Genomic DNA, 20,434 nt, shown 5'->3' on the forward strand with positions numbered 1-20,434 from the left:
TCCTTCTCCAGGGGATCTTCCCGGCCCAGGGATCGAACCCGCGTTTCCAGCATTGCGGCAGAAGGCATACGGCCCCACCACGGAGCTGGCGCACCCATTCCCCTCCCACAGAGGGGAGGGGGGTTTCTGCCCACGTGCTCTGGCAGTCGCCGCTGTGGTCACTGCGCACTCGGGAGGGGCAGCGGCTGGGGGGTCTGGTACCCCAAGGTACCCCAATATTTCTGAGTGCACTCTATATACCAGAAAACATTCTGTGTCTTGGAAATAGAACAGACACAATGGAATTCTATGTACATAAAGCTGGAGTTCCCTAGAGGAAACAAATACTTACAAATAAAATGAAAGATGAGAAATACAAAAAATTGAAATATAAACAATGAGGGGGCAACAATGTTGGGATGGAGAACTTGACTCTTAAAACACTGGCCATGTAGTACTTTAGAGAGCATGTTAATAATTTATTAAGTGTCCAAAGAAAATGGGAAGACAGTTTTATACTTTATTTCTTGCTTAGCGGGAAAACAAATAAAAATGTCCTTACATAGTACAATATAGTTAATAATTTTTACTTCCATGTCATTCACAGTTTTACATTTATACATCTGAGTGGAATTCTTACAGTTGTATAAATGGCTCTTTAAACTTAAAATTCCTGATTCCCAAGAGGAAATAATTAAGCTAGGCAACACAGTAGGTATTTCATTGTATCTGAGGACATTTTGGTTATTTCTCAGAAAAATGCCTGGCAATCCTATTAGGTTATTTTGCCAGTTTTGTCTCTCATTCTCTTTAAAGATTACTTCAAACCTTCCCCATTACCATTCATTCTCTATGGACTCACCTTTTTCCTCACATTCACAGGCTATATGTAAACTATTTCACAAAGGAAATAATTTTGGATATAGATACATCCTACCACTAGATTTAAATTATTTTGGTACTGTCGTTCATTATTTATGCAATCTCTTTCATAACCAGCTTCCAGCCAATGCAGAAGACATGAGACTTGGGTTCAATCCCTGGGTTGGGAAGATCTCCCAGCATGCACTCACTCATGACAGGAAAAGTGAAAGTCACTCAGTCGTGTCCAACTCTTAGTGACCCCATGGACTGTCCTGCCAGGCTCCTTTGTCCACCGGATTCTCCAAGCAAGAATCCTGTAGTGGGTTGATGTTCATTCCTCCAGGGGATCTTCCTGACCCAGGGATCGAACCCAGGTCTTCTGCATTGCAAGAGGATTCTTTACCATCTGAGTATTGCCTTTAATCTCAATTTCATAGTTTATTTCTACATTTGTATTCAGTTCCTATTATCTCCTGCCTCATCATGAATTTTATGCTACTATTTACACTACTTTATTTTAAACTACTCCCTCTCTATGAAGCCCCCTCTTAGCAATATGTTTTGCCCCCTCTTTAAATATGTTACAATATCATCCAATCCAAAATTTGAATTGAAAAGAAAGAAAAATCATCCTTGTTGCTGTTGTTCATCATTATATTCATTTTTATCTTTCTTGCTATGAATTATTTTTGTGGTTTTTCCTACACTTTGAAGAGAGACTCTCTACAAGGAAGTGTTTCCTGCTGTACCACCTGCAGGATCCTGAGCAGCATCCAGAAATATTCCAAGTCAGCCTCCAGAAGCAGAACCAGAGGTTGAGAGTATATGGGCATATATAATGGGAGAGAAGAGTGTATATTTTGCAGGCTTGTGTCTCTATTAAATTTTAGTAGATAAATTTTAAAAATTTAAAAACATCAAAAATAGAAAGAGAACTCAGCTGTACCAGTCTTTGCAGACACTGTTGTAGGACAATCCTTACTAGTTGGCCAGTTTTGCTCTGAGCCACAAGATCATCTGAGGGCTTCCCAGATAGCTCAGTTGGTAAAGAATCCACCTGCAACTCAGGAGACATGGGTTCAATCCCTGGGTTGGGAAGATCCGCTGGAGAAGGGAAAGACTACCCACTCCAGTATTCTGGCCTGGAGAATTCCATGGGCTGTATAGACCCTGGGGTAGCAAAGAGTTGGACATGACTGAGCAACTTTCACTTTACATGAGATCATCCAGAGGTGAAAGGTTAAGGCCACTTCAGATCTTTTCAGAGTGTGCTTCTTGCCTGGACTTACACATGCTTTCTAAAACTCCCAGTATACATTGCTGCTTTTGAATGGCTTAATAACCTAAAGATTTTGAACCAGAGTTTACATAAGAATCCCTGTGATTACCAAAACCAGACAAAGATGCTACAAAAAAAGAAAACTACAGACCAATATCACTGATGAACATAGATGCAAAAATCCTTAACAAAATTCTAGCAAACAGAATCCAACAACATATTAAAATGATCATACATCATGACCAAGTGGGCTTTATCCCAGGGAGTCAAGGATTCTTTAATATCCACAAATCAATCAATGTGATACACATTAACAAGTTGAAAGATAAAAACTATATGATTATCTCAATAGATGCAGAGAAAGCCTTTGACAAAATTCAACATCCATTTATCATAAACACCCTACAGAAAGCAGGAATAGAAGGAACATTCCTCAACATAATAAAAGCCATATATGATAAACCCACAGCAAACATTATCCTCAATGGTGAAAAATTGAAAGCATTTCCCCTATAGTCAGAAAAAAGACAAGGGTGCCCACTCTCACCACTACTATTCAACATAGTTTTGGAAGTTTTAGCCACAGCAATCAGAGCAGAAAAAAAAATAAAATGAATACAGATTGGAAAAGAAGAAAGTAAAACTCTCACTGTTTGCAGATGACATCATCCTCTATATAGAAAACCCTAAAGACTCCACCAGAAAATAACTAGAGCTAATCAGTGAATATAGTAAAGTTGCAGGATATAAAATTAACACACAGAAATCCCTTGCATTCCTATACACTAACAATGAGAAAACAGAAAGTGAAATTAAGGAAACAATTCTATTCACCATTGCAACAAAAAGAATAGAATACTTAGGAATAAATCTACCTAAAGAAACAAAAGACCTATATATAGAAAACTATAAAACACTGATGAAAGAAATCAAAGACGACACAAATGGATGGAGAAATATACCATGGATATATTTGGATCGGAAGACTCAATATAGTGAAAATAAGTATACTACCAAAGCAATCTATAGATTCAATGCAATCCCTATCAAGCTATCAATGGTATTTTTCAGAGAACTAGAACAAATAATTTCATAATCTGTATGGAAATACAAAAAACCTCGAATAGCCAAAGCAATCTTGAGAAAGAAGAATGGAACTGGAGGAATCAACCTGCTTGACTTCAGACTATACTACAAAGTTACAGTCTTCAAGACAGTATGGTACTGGCACAAAGACAGAAATATAGATCAATGGAACAAAATAGAAAGCCCAGAGATAAATTCATGCACATATGGACACCTTATTGTTGACAAAGGAGGCAAGAATATACAATGGAGAAAAGACAATCTCTTTAACAAGTGGTGCTGGGAAAACTGGTCAACCACTTGTAAAAGAATGAAACTAGAACACTTTCTGACACCATACACAAAAATAAACTCAAATGGATTAAAGATCTAAATGTAAGACCAGAAACTTAAAACTCTTAGAGGAAGACATAGGCAAAACACTCTCTGACATAAATCACAGTAGGATCCTCTATGACCCACCTCCCAGAGTAATGGAAATGAAAGCAAAAATAAACAAACGTGACCTAATTAAACTTAAAAGCTTTTGCACAACGAAGGAAACTATAAGCAAGGTGAAAAGACAGCCTTCAGAATGGGACAAAATAATAGCAAATGAAGCAACTGACAAAAAATTAATATACAAGCAACTCCTGCAGCTCAATTCCAGAAAAATAAATGACCCAATCAAAAAATGGGCCAAAGAACTAAACAGACATTTCTCCAAAGAAGACCTACAGATGGCTAACAAACACATGAAAAGATGCTCAACATTACTCATTATCAGAGAAATGCAAATCAAAACCACAATGAGGTACCATCACATGCTGGTCAGAATGGATGCAATCAAAAAGTCTATAAACAATAAATGTTGGAGAGGTTGTAGAGAAACGAGATACCTCTTACACTGTTGGTGGGAATGCAAACTAGTACAGCCACTATGGAGAACAGTGTGGAGATTCCTTAAAAAACTGAAAATAGAACTGCCATATGACCCATCAATCCCACTGCTGGGCATACAGACTGAGGAAACCAGAATTGAAAGAGACACATGTACCCCAATGTTCATCGTAGCACTGTTTACAATAACCAGGACATGGAAGCAACCTAGATGTCCATTGGCAGATGAATGGATAAGAAAGCTGTGGTACATATACACAATGGAGTATTACTCAGCCATTAAAAAGAATGCATTTGAATCCATTCTAATGAGGTAGATGAAACTGGAGCCTATTATACAGAGTGGAGTAAGGCAGAAAGAAAAACACCAATACAGTATACTAACGCATATATATGGAATTTAGAAAGATGGCAATGGTGACCCTATATGAGAGACAGCAAAAGAGGCACAGATATAAAGAACAGTCTTTTGGACTCTGTGGGAGAGGGTGAGGGTGGGATGATTTGAGAGAATAGCATTGAAACATATATATTATCATATGTGAAACAGATTGCTAGTCCAGGTTAGATGCATGAGGCAGGGTGCTCAGGGCTGGTGCACTGGGATGATCCTGAGGGATGGGATGGGGCAGGAGGTGGGAGGGGAGTTCAGGATAGGGAACACATGTACACCCATGGCTGATTCATGTCAATGTATGGCAAAAACCACTACAATATTGTAGTAATTAGCCTCCAATTAGAATTTTTTTAAAAAAAAGAAAAGAATCCCTGTGATTGCACATGTGGAAATTGGCCTTGCATTTCTGTTGCCTCCTGGCATTAGTAGTCCTTGCCTTCAGGGGACACTTTTCATTGTGTAACCGACACTGTGATTCCAACCATCTCCAAGAAGTCCAGGATCTGTACTTGTCATTCGCTTAAGGGAACCTGTACTCTTGTCTTCCCTCTTTGTAGTTTGAGTGCTATTGTCAGAATTATATCGTTAGTATCACTAGGATGATAATGATCACAGTTACTGTTGACATTCATGATGATTTTTATTAATGCATATGTTGCCTTTATGTATTGTGTTTCAGTTATATTCATAAAAAATGAATAGAGTCTCTTTATTCATCAAGGGTGTCTGATTTTCTGAAAATGTCTGTGAGGGGTCCCCAACACAAATACTCATACATTGCGGCTCCGAGCTCCTGATACACCTGACTGAACCCTTCGGTTGGAAGACACTCCTGAAATACACCTTGTTCCCCTTCTGGGGCAGAGGTTCTCCATGTTGGGATCTGAGGACCAAGGATGACGTCATAGGCCCTTCTGAGACTGGAAAGATTCACAAGTCCCTGTGAAGCCCAGCAACTGTTTGTAGACATTTGGGATCTCCAGCTGAGGGCATCTTTATACATCTCGAGAAACCACTACATTTCTTACTTCAACTCAGGGACCCAGAAGCAGCTTTTGATGACACAGAATGTGAGGGAGTGAATGGTGGGCATAATACTCCAGAAATCTTTCTCAGATGCCCCTAACGACACAAGAACCATCTTGGAAAGGCTACCGAGAAAACTTTTCTCCCTCTTCAGAAATTTTTACTTCAGCTTAAAAGCCAGGGAACTGCCATTGGTCAAAATGGCTGCTCAGAGACAGCTACCTACCTCCTCTTAAGTAGATGAAAACTTTCTAGGTCACCTCTGGTGTTAGGAAATGTTGATACTGGCCTGGAAGTCCTGAAGAAAGTGACCAGCTCTCTCGGGCAACTGCAGAACTTTGTAAGTACTCCAGGGAATCTTGGAATTTTGTGGAATTTAGTTCATTGGGATATAGCCAATGATTTTTATTATGATCACATTGGCTTTTGTGTTTTATTGTTTGTTGGGTTTTAAAAATAATTTTTAAAATTATTTATTTTTGGCTGTGCTGGGTCTTTGTTACTATATGGACTTTTCTCTAGTTGTTGCAAGATGGAGCTACTCTCTACTTGCGGTGTGAGGGCTTCTCATTGCTGAGGCATCTCTTGTTGCCAAACACAGGCTCTACAGCAGTCAGACTTCAGCAGTTGTGGCCCATGAGCTTAGTTGCTCTGTGGCATGTAGGATCTTCCTGGACTGGGGACAGAACAAATTCTTTACCACTAAGCTACCTGGAAGCCCCTGTTTGTTGGATTTTTATTTAATTTGTTTTTTGAGGAAGATGGCAGAGGTACCATCCACCATTCTCATCATTTTATTTCAAGGCTACAAGTCTGAAACAACTTAATACTAGGATACTAGTGTTGTTAGTCCAGCTACTTAGATTAGGTTTCTCCAGTGTAAAGTTATGCTTATATCATGTCCAAAAATGTGTTGTTTTGGAAGAATTTCACTACGTACAGCCTTTGAGGCGTGGAGAGTTATGCTCCACCTCCTTGATTGCTGATATCTGCATGAATTATCAGGAATTCCTCTCCACGGGAGATTTGTACTGTCCTCCAATTTGTTTATATAGATAATCCTTTATACATTTATTTATTTATTTTGGCTACACCATGCAGCATGTGGGATCTTAGTTACCTGACCAGGGATCAAACTGTGTCCCCTGCCTTGAGAGAGCAGGATCTTAACCACTGGACCACCAGGGAAGTCCCATTTTTTATTTAAATCAGTATGAACTCTTGGATATTTACTTTGTATCCTAGGATATAGTGAGTACAACTTTATCCTGTTGCTCAAAATGTTCCAGTTTGGGCCCTTGGGAACTCTTTTAGTTGATTTCTGTTTTCTTGTGACATAATCCCTTCTATGCCTCTATGTGTGTGCGTGTGAGTGTGTGTGTGTGTGTGTATGTGTGTGTGTGTGTGTGTGTGTGTGTAGCTGTTTTGTTGAATTAACAGTTCCTCACTTTCTGGAACTACAAGAATCTACAAATCTGTATATTTCCTGCTCCAACCCTATGCTATGCTATGCTATGCTAAGTCACTTCAGTCGTGTCCGACTCTGTGTGACCCCATAGACGGCAGCCCACCAGGCTCCCCCGTCCCTGGGATTCTCCAGGCAAGAACGCTGGAATGGGTTGCCATTTCCTTCTCCAATGCATGAAAGTGAAAGGTGAAAGTGAAGTCTCTCAGTCGTGTCCAACTCTTAGTGACCCCATGGACTGCAGCCCACCAGGCTCCTCCATCCATGGAATTTTCCAGGCAAGAGTACTGGAGTGGGGTGCCATTGCCTTCTCCTGCTCCAACCCTAGAATGAACTATTTATCCAAGGAATATGGTTTTGTTTTTATTAGCAAATATGATTTCAAAAACAACAGCACAGGTCTGAATGTGTTCATTGCTAGAGGGGAGTTCTTGTTTCTTGGCTTTTCAGCAGACAGTGTGAGGAAATTTTTGTTTGTCCTGACCTGTGTATTCCCACCGAAGTTGTGTCTATCAATCCACTGATCAATATATACAAATAGACAAAGACATGGCTTCCCTAGTGGCTCAGATAGTAAAGAATCTGCCTGCAATGCGGGAGGCGGGTCTCAAAAAGTCAGACACAGCTGAGTGACTAACACACACAGAGAGAGAGATGCATGTCCGTAAAGAATAACTGTCGTTTATATTAACATAGACCGAGCTTAATAATTCATCCTGATGTTCACGTCTGTCATCCACGGGCACACGGGCTCTTCTAGCCGGCCCCCGCCCCCCACGCCCCCCCGCCACGCCCCACCCGGGCCCCCTCCCCCGCCCCCCACGCCCCACCCGGGCCACCCTCCCCCACTTCCGGGCATCCTGTACTGCGCCCGGCCGCCAGCAGAGGGCACCAGAGCGCGCCACGTGGAGAATGCGTCACAGCGCGGGGAGCTTGACACCATCTCCTGGCGAGATGACAGGAGCTGTGAACCCTCGGGACCCACAGGGACCAGAAGGTATTTCTCTCAAATAGAGGGAATGTGCTTTTCATTTTCTGGACTTTTTCCGTGTCCTATTCACGTTCTCGTGCACTATAAATTAGACTCCTATCCACTATTAACCGGAGAAGGCAATGGCGACCCACTCCAGTACTCTTGCCTGGAAAATTCCATGGATGGAGGAGCCTGGTAGGCTGCAGTTCATGGGGTCGCTAAGAGTCGGACACGACTGAGCGACTTCACTTTCATTCTTCACTTTCATGCATTGGAGAAGGACATGGCAACCCACTCCAGTATTCTTGCCTGGAGAATCCCAGGGACGGGGGAGCCTGGTGGGCTGCCGTCTATGGGGTCGCACAGAGTCGGACACGACTGAAGCAACTTAGCAGCAATAGCAGCAGCACTATGAACAAGACTTCTTTTACAGAAGTATTCTTTCATTAAGTGGTTTGGGGTGAAAAATCACAGCCTGCTTTAGTATTTTTATAGATTCGGGATGGCTTCTGGGGAGAAATCTCTCTACAAGTTTGGAGGAAGGGAACCTTGTAGACGTGTGGATGGTGGGAGCAACCATGAGCGGCGGTTCGTTGCATGTCTCGGGGACGCGGAAGGATCTGGTCAGCAGTCACGCGGTCTCAGGGGGAAGGGAAGTGTTTGCAACACTACAAGTGTTGGTTTATTTTTAGAGAGTAATTTTTCTGTAAAGTGGAAATAGTTGGAATATTGAAAAATTGAAGAGTGGGTGTTTTAAAACTTCCAACCATATTTAAATATTGATTCCCCTCCCCCCACATCCAAATCAGAATTAAGTTCCCTTTACAGGCTTTAAAGAAAAATGTCTTCTCTCTCATACCTTTAAAGTAATGCTTCTCCACGTTTCTCAGTTTCAAGTTGAATTATTGCATGATTAACTTTTTTTGTGTTGTGACCCAATAACAATTTTTTATAATTCTGAGTTAATTTCATCTTAGGACAGGTCTTCTGCAGAACCTCGGTGTGGTAGGAATTGTTGAAAGAAACCTAGGACACTTGGAAGTTTATAAAATTGTCATAAAAAGAAATGAAGGGAAAATACTGATTTTGAAACAAAAGCTTAGACTCAAAATGATAATTGGTTAACACTTTTTCAGAATTGCGTGTTCTTGAGACCGACGGCGGAGGGCAGGAGGAGGGGTCGGCAGGAATGGCGAACAGGAAAGACCTGCCAGGCCGCCATCACAGCCGGATAGCCTGAGACATCGCAGTTCTATTTTTTTTTTTTAAGGAAAAATATTTATTTATTTTTGGCTGCCCTGGGTCTTCATTGCTGCATAACAGCTTTCTCTAGTTGCTGTGAGCGGGGCTTATTGTCTAGTTGCGGTTTGAGGGCTTAGTTGCTCAGTGGCAAGTGGAATCTTACTGGGTCAGGGATTGAACCCATGTCTCCTGCACTGGCAGGCAGATTCTTAACCACTGGACCACCAGGGAAGTCCCTAAGTTTTACTTTCTAAAATATTAGTTAAGACACACTTTATTTATACCAAAAACATTTGTAAGTTGTGATTCAATTATTCTGAAAGGGCATAATATTTTAAAGATTTGTAGTAGTGATTTACATAGTTAGGGTGTAGCTAAATATTCTTGCAGAAATGCATCCTGGGTTGACTCTCTCTTACTTTGCATTAAAATATGAACTCTTCATAATCACCAAAATGTTTGCTTCTTGGCAGTGTCCCCAGTGTGTTTTTATCTGAAAAAAAATTTTTTAACAATTTCAAATCAGGTGACAGAAAACCAGCTAAAGGCTCAGAGTTGCTTAATAAAGTTAGTCATTTTTGTTTTACTTCTTTTTTTTTTCTGTGACTAAGAGAATCTCCACATGGCAGGAGTCAGGTTCTCTTAGGATTTGCTGCCAGTGAAAGTGAGTGAAGTGAAAGTCACTAAGTCATGTCCAACTCTTTGCGACCCCATGGACTATACAGTCCATGGAATTCTCCAGGCCAGAATAGTGGAGTGGGTAGCCTTTCCCTTCTCCAGGGGATCTTCCCAACCCCAGGAATCTAACCAGGGTCTCCTGCATTGCAGGCGGATTCTTTACCAACTGAGCTATCAGAGAAGCCCTGATAGCTGCCAGGGATGGGATTAAATAATCCATCTGAATAACATGTCTAATTAAACCATAAAGCCCCATGCTTCTGCTTTGTTATCTTTTTAATGAGGATGTTAATATCTTCTTTATGACTGTCAAGAGCCAAAGACTTACTGCCGACCCTTCGAGAGGAGAGCCCCCTCCCCATTTGTCTTTGCTCCCTCTCTCTGCAGGTACCTGTGGGTTATACTGAGGTGGGGAGCATTACCATGTGAAGGTTTGCAGATTCAAGATGGTGGGCTTTTCTGGGGATGTTAGAAATGACTGGAGTCTCTCGGCTTCTTTCTCTTTCCTCAACTTTGTCTGTTTAGTCATTGAACTGCCCTTTGGTGAGAATATACACGAAGACAGGGCGACCAAGTTCCAGACAATGGAACCCCAGGTGAGTAGGACTTGCTCCTTCTTGTCAATTGATACCTATCTTTTCTTTTTTTTTCCCCCAGGGATGAGTGGGTTTTGAGTCTTGGCCTGGATTTCCTGGGGCCCCCATGAAATTAAATTACTGTCAGTCATTTTTCCTCAGGACTCTGGGAGGCTTAGGGCAGGTCGGGGACTAATCGAGAAATAATTCCCTACCCAATATTTACACTGCTTTATTCCATTCCTCACTCCCTTAAGGATGTCCTTGAAGAAAAGGTAAAAAGTTGTTTCTTTGAATTTATCCCATGTTAGTGTCTGCTGTGGGCTTAGGCATGTGGTGAACATAGGCAGCAGAAACGAGTAAGAGCAAAAGTGTCTAGTCCTGCAGGGAGGCAGCTGTTTGTTTTTCAAGTGAGTTTAGTCCATCCAGTAATTTGGATGCTGCAGAGGAGGGCTCTGCAGCATGGAGATTGGGGTGAGAGAAGGCAAGCAAGAGAGCAATAAGGAATCATTATTTTCTCCCAATTTTAAATTTATTCAAAATTTTATAGCATATACTTGCACATTTAAATAACTTAAAAAAAGAAAAAAAAAACTCCTTATCCCTTTTGTCCCCAACAACCCAGTTTCCTTCTTTGTAATCAAAACTGCAAACAGAAAGAAATGTCTGGTACTGTTTTCTTATTTTGGGCTGTGCATTAAGAAGAAGGATTATATCAGCATAAACCTAGGGTCCTGTAGCAATGTTTGAAGGGCTGGAAAGATCAGGTTCCACTGAGAGGCCTCTATTTCCTGTTAGCATATAAACAGCTTGGTGGTACAGGAGGGACCATGATAACCCATGCTTGAAGGTCCCAGAGAAGATGGAGATGCAAGGTCCCGTCACAGGAGGGTCGGGGCAGGACACTCCTTCTGTGTGGCAGTTTTAGGGCCCCTTTGGGCTTTGCTTCTGAACTGTACATCTTATTCTTGGCCATGAACATGTGAGTTGTGCAGAGATGGGAGAAGCCACCTAATTATCATGTTCTCCAGGAGGGTGTTCAGTTCTGCAGAATTTGGCCATTGCTTTGCCAGGTTATTTCCACTCCAGTTACCTCATTCACTGTAATGACGTTTTGTTTTCAAAGAAAGTGAAAGTGACTCAGTCGTGTCCGACTCTTTGCGACCCCATGGGGTTATACGGTCCCTGGAATTCTCCCAGGCAGAATACTGGAGTGGGTAGCCTTTGCTTTCTCCAGGGGATCTTCCCAACCCAGGGATTGAACCCAGGTCTCCTGTAATGCAGGAGGATTCTTTACTAGCTGAGCCATATGCCACTTTGAAAACAAAGTGGTGCGTCTTTCTCTGAGTATGTGTGAGAGACACACGGCATGTCAGTCTAGAGAAATGTTTGACCAGAACCCCAAACAAGGTTGAGCTTTTTCTTACACAGCAATCTAAACGCAGCCCTACTGCATACAGTATCTTCCCATGGCACTTTGTGGGGAAGGCCCTGGCTGCACAAAATGTCCATGTTTTAGGAAACAGTGACCCTCAAGGATATCGCTATAGACTTCACCGAGGAAGAGTGGGCCCTGCTGGACACCTCCCAGAGAAAGCTGTTCAGAGAAGTGATGCTGGAGAGCATTAGTCATCTGGTCTCTGTGGGTGAGTCTGTCAACATTGATGCATTTTTAAAACAAGTATCCAGAACAGCTTCTACATATTCCCCTCCCTTCTCAGCCCTCAATCACATTCTTTCATGGTTCTCAAAACTCCTTGAAGTTAATTCGTTTATTTATTTATTTACTTACACCTGTTTTTTGTCAGCCCCAAAGAATATAGTTTTCCTGACCACTCTTCCCTGTCTTTCTTGCTTCTTTTTTTTATTTTTATTTTTTAACTTTACAATATTGTATTGGTTTTGCCATATATCAAAATGAATCCGCCACAGGTATACATGTGTTCCCCATCCTGAACCCTCCTCCCTCCTCCCTCCCCCTACCATCCCTCTGGGTCGTCCCAGTGCACCAGTCCCAAGCATCCAGTATCGTGCATTAAACCTGGACTGGCAACTCGTTTCATATATGACATTATACATGTTTCAATGCCATTCTCCCAAATCATCCCACCCTCTCCATATTTCTAAATAAATGCAAGTGTTAAATATTTACTAGCTAACTCTGTTTACTTACCTGATAGTTAAAAATGCATTAATGAAAATTATACCAGCGATCTATTTCCAAAGAGAAATTAGATTGTTCCTCTGGAGCTTCTGTGTTTTAGATTCTTTTTTAAAAGTAAAGTTTATCTTACTGTTGTTGTTCAGTCGCTTAGTCGTGTTCGACTCTGCGACCCCATGGACCTATCCTACTGTGGGAAGATTTAATTTCTCCATTGAAAACACTGAGGCTTCTTCACTCTAGCTTTGACCTCATGCCCACACATCAGCAAGAAGAGCCACCTGTGTTGGCCCAGTGCCAGGATGTTGTTCCTGCTCAGAAGGAACAGCTTCCTGAAAGAACCTTTAGTGTTGTCAGGGGTGCTCTTCCTGGGCTGTTCTCCGGTATTCACCATGTCCTTCCTTGGCAGCCTGCCCTGAAATGAAAGAATGCGCATAGTTCTTTAACCCTGAATTAAATCCAAGACAAAAATACTTTTCCCCCCCCTCTAAACAGGGCATCAACTCTGCAAATCAGATGTGATTTCCCAGCTGAAGCAGGGAGCAGAGTTGTGGAAGGAAGAGAAAGGATTTCCCCAGTGCCCGAGTTCAGGTGAGTTCCAGGCTCCCGTGTGGTCAGTATCAGGAAGATCCTGATACTAGGGGAGCAGATGCCTGGAAATGTCAGCGGCAGAGGTTCCTGAGTGAATTCTGTTTTCAGGAAAGCGGTGGAGGCCACTGGGACCTGTACTCTCTTTCACATTTTCTTTGGGCCTCAGAAAGGAACTATTCACGTCCTCTTAAAGTTTTGTATAATGTTCTTTGTCCTGTTTTCTTACCTTTGACAAATTTCCTTCTCTTTACCTTATCAACAACCAATCTTGACTTTATTTTGTCTCTTATTTAAATCCTGAAAATACTTTTTAATTTTCAGTTTTCTAAAATGGGTTTTAACTCACTTTACCTCCTTTCCACATTCTTGCTCTGTGTCAGGGTCAGTATTTGAAACATACTCACTCAGACCTTGCATGCTTTCAACTGTTTTCTTCCTCCAGTGCCACACTAGCATTTTTTTTTAACATTATTTTAGACAGGAAAGGTGACCCTGTGAGACAAGAAGAAATATTCCTGCAAGATACCTGCAAGGAAGACTTATCTAATTGTAAATGGTAAGTCTCAAGGGGGTGAACCCATCCCTTTTCATTAAAGGCATGGGAACTGAAAGGCTTTAGAATGTAGGACACCATGGTTATTTGAGGTGAACGTAAATGCTGCTGCAGCAGAAAGTTTTAGATAGGTTCAATTTAGGGAAAAAAATTAATTCATACTTGCAACCATAACCTGAGTACTTATAAAATAATTGCATAAACATGGCTTTGAAACTAATGAAATATTTAATAGATTTGCAGTTGAGATGTTATGAAACAGGAAATCTCTCTGTGTTGTAGAAAATAACACACAATGAGTATGTAAATAGCATTCAACAGGAGCCTATTCGTGGCATGGTCAAACTAGAAGTCGTGTAGAGAAAAATTAATGTCTGTGAGATCTCTTTAATAGCCTCTTGTCTCCTTGGAACAGGAGAGATTTCACACTAGAGAGGATATACATGGATATAATGATTTGGGGGACATTTTCACTCACAGATCTACAGTGGCAAGACATGTGCTAAATCATATGGGGGGAAAAAACTGTAAATGTAATAAACATGGGAAAAAATTCCACCAGAGCACTCAGTTCTCTATACATGAAAGGACACACACTGGAGAAAAACCCTATAAACCTAACAAATGTGGTAAATGCTTCAGCCATCAATTCAGTTCAGTTGCTCAGTTGTCTCCGAATCTTTGCAACCCCATGGACTGCAGCGCACCAGGCTTCCCTGTCCATCACCAACTCCTGGAGCTTGCTCAAACTCATGTCCATTGAGTCGGTGATTCCATCCAGCCATCTCATCCTCTGTCGTCCCCTTCTCCTCCTGCCTTCAATCTTTCCCAGCATCAGAATCTTTTCCAATGAGTCAATTCTTTGCATCAGGGGGCCAGAGTATTGGAGTTTCAGCTTCAGCAACAGTCCTTCCAAAGAATATTCAGGACTGATTTCCTTTAGGACTGACTGGTTTGATCTCCTTGCAGTCCAAGGGACTCTCAAGTCTTCTCCAACAGCTTCAGCCATAGGGCTAATGTTTACTTGCATGAAGAATTCATGTGGGAGAGAAACCATGTAAATGTAAGGTATGTGGGAAGCAGTTCAGCCAAAGCACTTACTTACATTCACACAGAACAACTCACCCAGGAGAAAAACCCTATAAATGCAACGCATGTGGCAAAGAATTCCATCAGTGCACTCAGCTTTGTATACGCCGAAGAACACACACTACAGAGAAACCCTATAAATGTCATGAATATGGGAAGTGTTTCAGTCAAAAGGCTAACTTACATTCATACAAAAGAAATCCTTTGTCTGTAATAAACATGGTAAAGCTTTCTGTCATCCTTTCCTTCATCTGTAGTCAACAAAAGAGAATCACACTGGGGAAAAACTAGGAATCCTTTGGTTAAAACTCTGGCCTTAGATAGCACGAGAGAATTCACACCAAAGAAGAATCCTACATATGAAATAAATGTGGCCAAAATTCCAGGCATATGTCCAATCCTTAAATAAAATAATCACGTTATGGAAAAGCCTTCAAATAGTTCTTTAACCTTAGTTGATGTGAAAGAACTCACACTATAAATGTAATGAAGGACTGTCTTCATCCTCAATTTTAATATTTATATACACCAGAGAACCTACACAGGGACAAATTGTGTGTCTGCAATTAATGTGGAAATGCCCTCAAAGAAGATGAGGGCAGCAGGTGAGCTAGAGCTTTCAGGGTGTCTGCTCTGCACTCTAGGTCCAAGAGAAAACAGAAATGGAGTAAACACCTGATGGAAAATATGGGAGCCAGAGAGCCTACTGGAGGAGGATGGGAGCTGGGCTGGTGGTAACAGCGACCTTCAGCAAAGGGATGAGCCAGGGTCCAGGCAGCCCGTGAGCCCTGGTTCATTCCCCTTAGGGCTGATCCCTCCACAGTTTCTCCTGATGTTGGTCTCTCACCTTCCCTTGCACTAGGAACATATGTCAATTTTCTCTCTGCACCCCAACTCTGCCCTGCCCATTCTCATACCCACTGCACTCAGCTCAGTCTCAGAAGCTGTTTTAATGCCCGCCCTGTCGGATTCAGGGCTGGTAAATGCAGAGCCTGCCTTACTCCAGATGCCAGCTTGGAGTGAGTGAGATATTCAAAGGCTGATCAGTGACCTACATTTATGTGCCACAGTGGCTTCCCTAGTCTCATTTGAGAACATTTAAGTAGTAAGTGAATTGATACAAAATAGACATTTCTATCACAAAATTCATTTTGTATGGAGCATTCATGACAGTGAAAAACTAGTTGAAATGAAAACAAACAAAAAACCTCTTTGGCTTTTACTCTGAATGTGTAAACTGTATGTGATGTAACAATGAAACGACAGTGCACGTGGGATCCACCAAGCCTGTGTGGGTGTGATGGCGGGCACGCTCACAGCACACGCTCTGGGCACTGTGGCACTCACCTGGGCCTAGTGGGCTGAATCTCCCAAAGGAAAATGGCCTCAAGTGCTTACAGTTTATCTCACCAACTATCGTACAATAATACGTTCACTCCTGCTTTCTGGGGATCAGTGGTCATTTTCTCCAACAGAAAGGTGAACTTTCTATTTCCCAAACTTCTCTAGTTTTTTAATTTGATTGAGGAGAATAACAAGGAAAGTTATGAATGATTGCTAAGTCACTTCAGTCGTGTCCAACTCTGTGTGACCCCATAGACGGCAGCCCATAAGGCTCCCCTGTTCCTGGGATTCTCCAGGCAAGAATACTGGAGTCAGTTGCCATTTCCTTCTCCAGTGCATGAAAGTGAAGAGTGAAGGTGAAGTCGCTCAGTCTTGTCCGACTCTTAGCGACCCCATGGATTGCAGCCTAACAGGCTCCTCCATCCATGGGATTTTCCAAGCAAGAGTACTGGAGTGGGGTGCCATTGCCTTCTCCGTATGAATGATTACTAAATGCTATTGTATGCTCTGTAACATAGTATAGGAATGTGTGCTGTTTTGTTATTGTCACTATTAAATCTGGATTATCATATTTAGAATATACATTAAAAGTTTACTTTTTTGTGCCACATGGTTTGAAGGATCTTAAGTTTCCCATTTAGGGATTGAACCTAGGCCAGGGTAGTGAAAGCACCAAGTCCCTAACTACTGGACCATCAGGGAATTCCCAAAAGCTGATTTTGGAAATCTATTAGAGCTTATTTTTTAGAGAGCCAGCATAGTGGAAAAATAAATGTGTTTTGATTTATGCATAATGTACCCTGCTAATTCATGTGATAATACGTGGATTTTTATGTTCCAGGCATATAAAGAATAAAATAATGTCTATTTTTAATTCTATCTTAGGGTCTGTCATCTAGCAACATTTCATGCTAGGTTCATTCACGTACCCACATAACTGTTGATGTACAGAGGACATTCCTCCAAAAGAACTGAAATCAAAAAATTACATAAAATGAAAATTTTACATCAAAATATAATCAATTATTATGAAATTTAAAATCAATGGTATTAACTTAACAAATATTTTTTTTAGCACACATAGATTAAGTTGTAGATTAAGATAATCTAGTTAATAGTAATAAAACATTCAGATAAAGTGTTCTTTACCAAGAAATTATATATGTAAAGTATGTCAGAGTGTGACTTGACATTTCAGATGAGAACCAGTACTAGGAATTCTTCATAAATAAATGGTGGCAATAATTTTATTACATGGAAAATTAAAGCTATTAAAATATAACTTCAGATAACTCATTCTTTTGTAAATGTACACTTTTTAAAAAGTTAATCAACAAAGAGGACTTTTAGAGCAGTGAAAATACTCTGTATGACATTATAATGGTGGACACATGTCATCATACATTTGTCCAAATTCACAGAATGCACAACACCAAGAGCAAACTGTAACGCAAACTGTAGACCATGGAGGATTATGAGGCGTCAGTGCAGGTTCATCTTTATTAACAATGTACCGTCTATAGTGGTGTCCACAATGTGGGAGACTGCATGGTTTGGGGGAAGGAGCAGTCTCTGTACCTTCTCAATTTTGTTGTAAACCTAAAACTGATGTTGAGAAATATTACTTTATTTGTTGAATAAATAATATCTCACACAACTTTTATATAACTATTACTGAGAATGTTAGAAAGCATTCTATTAAAATTTTATTAACATCTTTCAAATTCTGATATACTAGTAATGTAGACTATGTTAACAGTACTTCATTATTTGATATCATTAATTACTGCATAATTCAGTATAAGCACATATTACATGATAATGAAATTGAAATTTATGTTTACCATTAAAATATTCCATCATTATTTAATGTTTTCATTAATTACTGTATCAATATTGTAATTACTATCATTTAAATTCACCTTCTACTTTAATACTGGAAGTTCTAGTATAGGTTTTCCAAAATCTTATTGGTTTTTCTTTTGAATTCCAGACATGACTGTAGTCAACCTGTCATCAAATCCTGTTCTAGTCTCTGAGAGCTCTCACTGCCTGGGGGCTACAAGAAGTTCACTTTGTTTTCATCTCAATCATATTTGACTTGTAACACTGTAATTAAAAGTTTTTAAAATGTGAAAATCCCTAAGAAATACTGTCTTTATTCAATGCAGTTTAACTTGAATACAACTATAGTTCTCAGTCAGTTCAGAGATGCTTTTCAGAAGGTTCCATACACATGTGATTATGAATCACCAGTTGGTCACCTTTCTCTGGGCTAGTTTTCCCTAAAGGACAGATTTGTCTTCAGGAACTAATAAACTGAGTAAGGGGTACCTTTGAATATTAAATGTGGTGGTGATATTAGTCTTCTGAGTCCAGTAATCACCTGGAGGTTGTCCTCCCATATGGAAAAGGCTGGAGACCCGGTGGTTGCTCTCTTGCCGCAGTTATGGCTGACTGCTCACAAGGCTGTGACTAGACTCTGGGCGTTGTGATGAGGAGGGTCACGGAGCGGTGGGGAAGGGGAGACCCGTGCATGTGGATGGCTTTTTCTCTGATGTGGCAACACTACAGCCAGCTTTAGAGGCAGTTCTGCGTATCATTCAATCTCTCATGTATTTAAACTTAGAGTTTCTAGATCTTACACATATCATATAGAAGAACTTCTCAAAGGATTTGAGGATCTGCTTTCTTACCTATTTCTAGGTTTTAGTTCATGTTATTGGGGAGGCCTCTCACTGCTGTTTTCCACACAGGAAATGAAAACCACCTGCCGGGGTCCAGCCCCGGTGGATCCAGGAAATTTGAAGCGGGGACGGCGTCGCCGAGGATCAGGAAACAACTGCTTAATTAAACTTTAATTAAGGATATAAAGAGTAATAGAATAAGGATAGCTCAGTGAGGAAATTCAGTGGAGAAAAGAGGCTGAAATAAGGATAGCTCAGTGAGGAAATTCAGTGGAGAAAAGAGGCTGAATAATTCAGCCAGAAGGTGAGAGAAAGAACGACATGGGGAGACCAAGTTTTGGTGAACAAGGCCCGCACTTTATTTTTCAAAGTAGTTTTTATACCTTAAGTTATGCATAGAGGATAATGGGGGAAGGGGTAGAGTCATGCAGCAAGCCAGACTTTCTTCCTGCAAACTTATCATATGCAAAAGCTTAGGTGATTTGCATCATCTTCTGGCCCGGAGGCCTGTTAACATTTTAAGACCCTTTCTTCAGAAAACTTACTTTTCTCTAAAGGTGATTGGTCAGGAGCCACCCTCCAAAAGCATTAGATAAAGTTGCATTCCTACAGAGCAAAGGTGTGGTGGGCTATAACAAGAAAAAGAGTTAACTCAAGGGTCCCAGGTTACAAACATTAAAGCTACTACTTACACCAATTATATTAATCAATACACTGCCAGGGACACAGCAGGTAAGGGATATGGAGACTTAGCAGCAAACATTGGCCCAACAAGTGAAAATCCCTTCACCAATACAATTTCTAATCAATCTTTTAACTGCTCAAAGGAATCTGTGTTTAGACAGTTTAGAACATCTCCTGCCTCTCACAGTTGGGAGGCTCTGAGCAATCACATGTGGCCGGAAAAACCTATTCAGGCAGGCTAGAGGATTTCCAAAGGAGTTTGTAGGTTGAAACACTGTCACACCCAGGAATTGTTAACTGGAGCTGTAAGCTAACTCTTTTTTCAGAGAGAGGTAGTGGGGAACAGCCCCCGTAAAGTCAGAGGTGTAGGTGAAAGCAGAAAGTAGGCAGACTCTGGTTTGGGGGTAGATGCTCGAGAATTTCCAGGGGGACTCCTGAGGCTCGATCCCGCCTTTGCGTATGCCGAGCCTCCTTCCTCATGACCTTTGTCATGGGTGGAGTTCCTCACGCTGGCTCCCAGCAGTGATAGAATTCCTGTTGAGCTATTCCAGATCCTGAAAGATGATGCTGTGGAAAGTGCTGCACTCAATATGCAATATGCACTCAATATGCAATATGCCAGCTCCCGGCATCTCCCCCTTTTTTATTTCTTAAAACAGCCAGATGCAGCTCAGTCGCGAGCTTCTGAATGTTCTGCCGAGGAATCCTGACAATACAAGGAAGAATGATTATGAGAAGATTAGACAAAATGTTTTTTCCAGAAATAAAAGTTAGAGAAGGTGTGAAATAAGTCATTAGCTGCTCCAGCGGTGGTAAAATCCAGTCGAGAGTGTTCCAGGGTCTGTATTTGATTATGAAGTTTCCCTAAAACCAGGCCAATGT

General features: G+C 41.1%; 1 protein-coding gene across 1 annotated transcript; it reads left to right on the top strand.

Moving 5' to 3' along the window:
• Positions 1–7,889: 7,889 nt before the first annotated feature.
• Positions 7,890–18,312, top strand: LOC112583743 (zinc finger protein 705A). The gene is made up of 6 exons (XM_025280725.2): positions 7,890–7,972; positions 10,394–10,464; positions 11,963–12,089; positions 13,100–13,195; positions 13,673–13,751; positions 18,175–18,312. Coding segments are annotated over exons 1-6 (417 nt in total). The 5' UTR covers positions 7,890–7,929; the 3' UTR covers positions 18,176–18,312.
• The last annotated feature ends 2,122 nt before the right edge of the window (positions 18,313–20,434 follow it).

This window comes from Bubalus bubalis, chromosome 1 (genome assembly GCF_019923935.1).
Source record: "Bubalus bubalis isolate 160015118507 breed Murrah chromosome 1, NDDB_SH_1, whole genome shotgun sequence".
In the NCBI taxonomy this organism is placed as follows: domain Eukaryota; kingdom Metazoa; phylum Chordata; class Mammalia; order Artiodactyla; family Bovidae; genus Bubalus; species Bubalus bubalis.

Coding starts and splice junctions, on each gene's coding strand:
- LOC112583743 (XM_025280725.2), top strand. CDS start 7,930: ATGACAGGAGCTGTGAACCCTCGGGACCCACAGGGACCAGAAG. Junction 7,973..10,393: donor GGACCCACAGGGACCAGAAG/GTATTTCTCTCA, acceptor TTGTCTGTTTAG/TCATTGAACTGCCCTTTGGT. Junction 10,465..11,962: donor TCCAGACAATGGAACCCCAG/GTGAGTAGGACT, acceptor TCCATGTTTTAG/GAAACAGTGACCCTCAAGGA.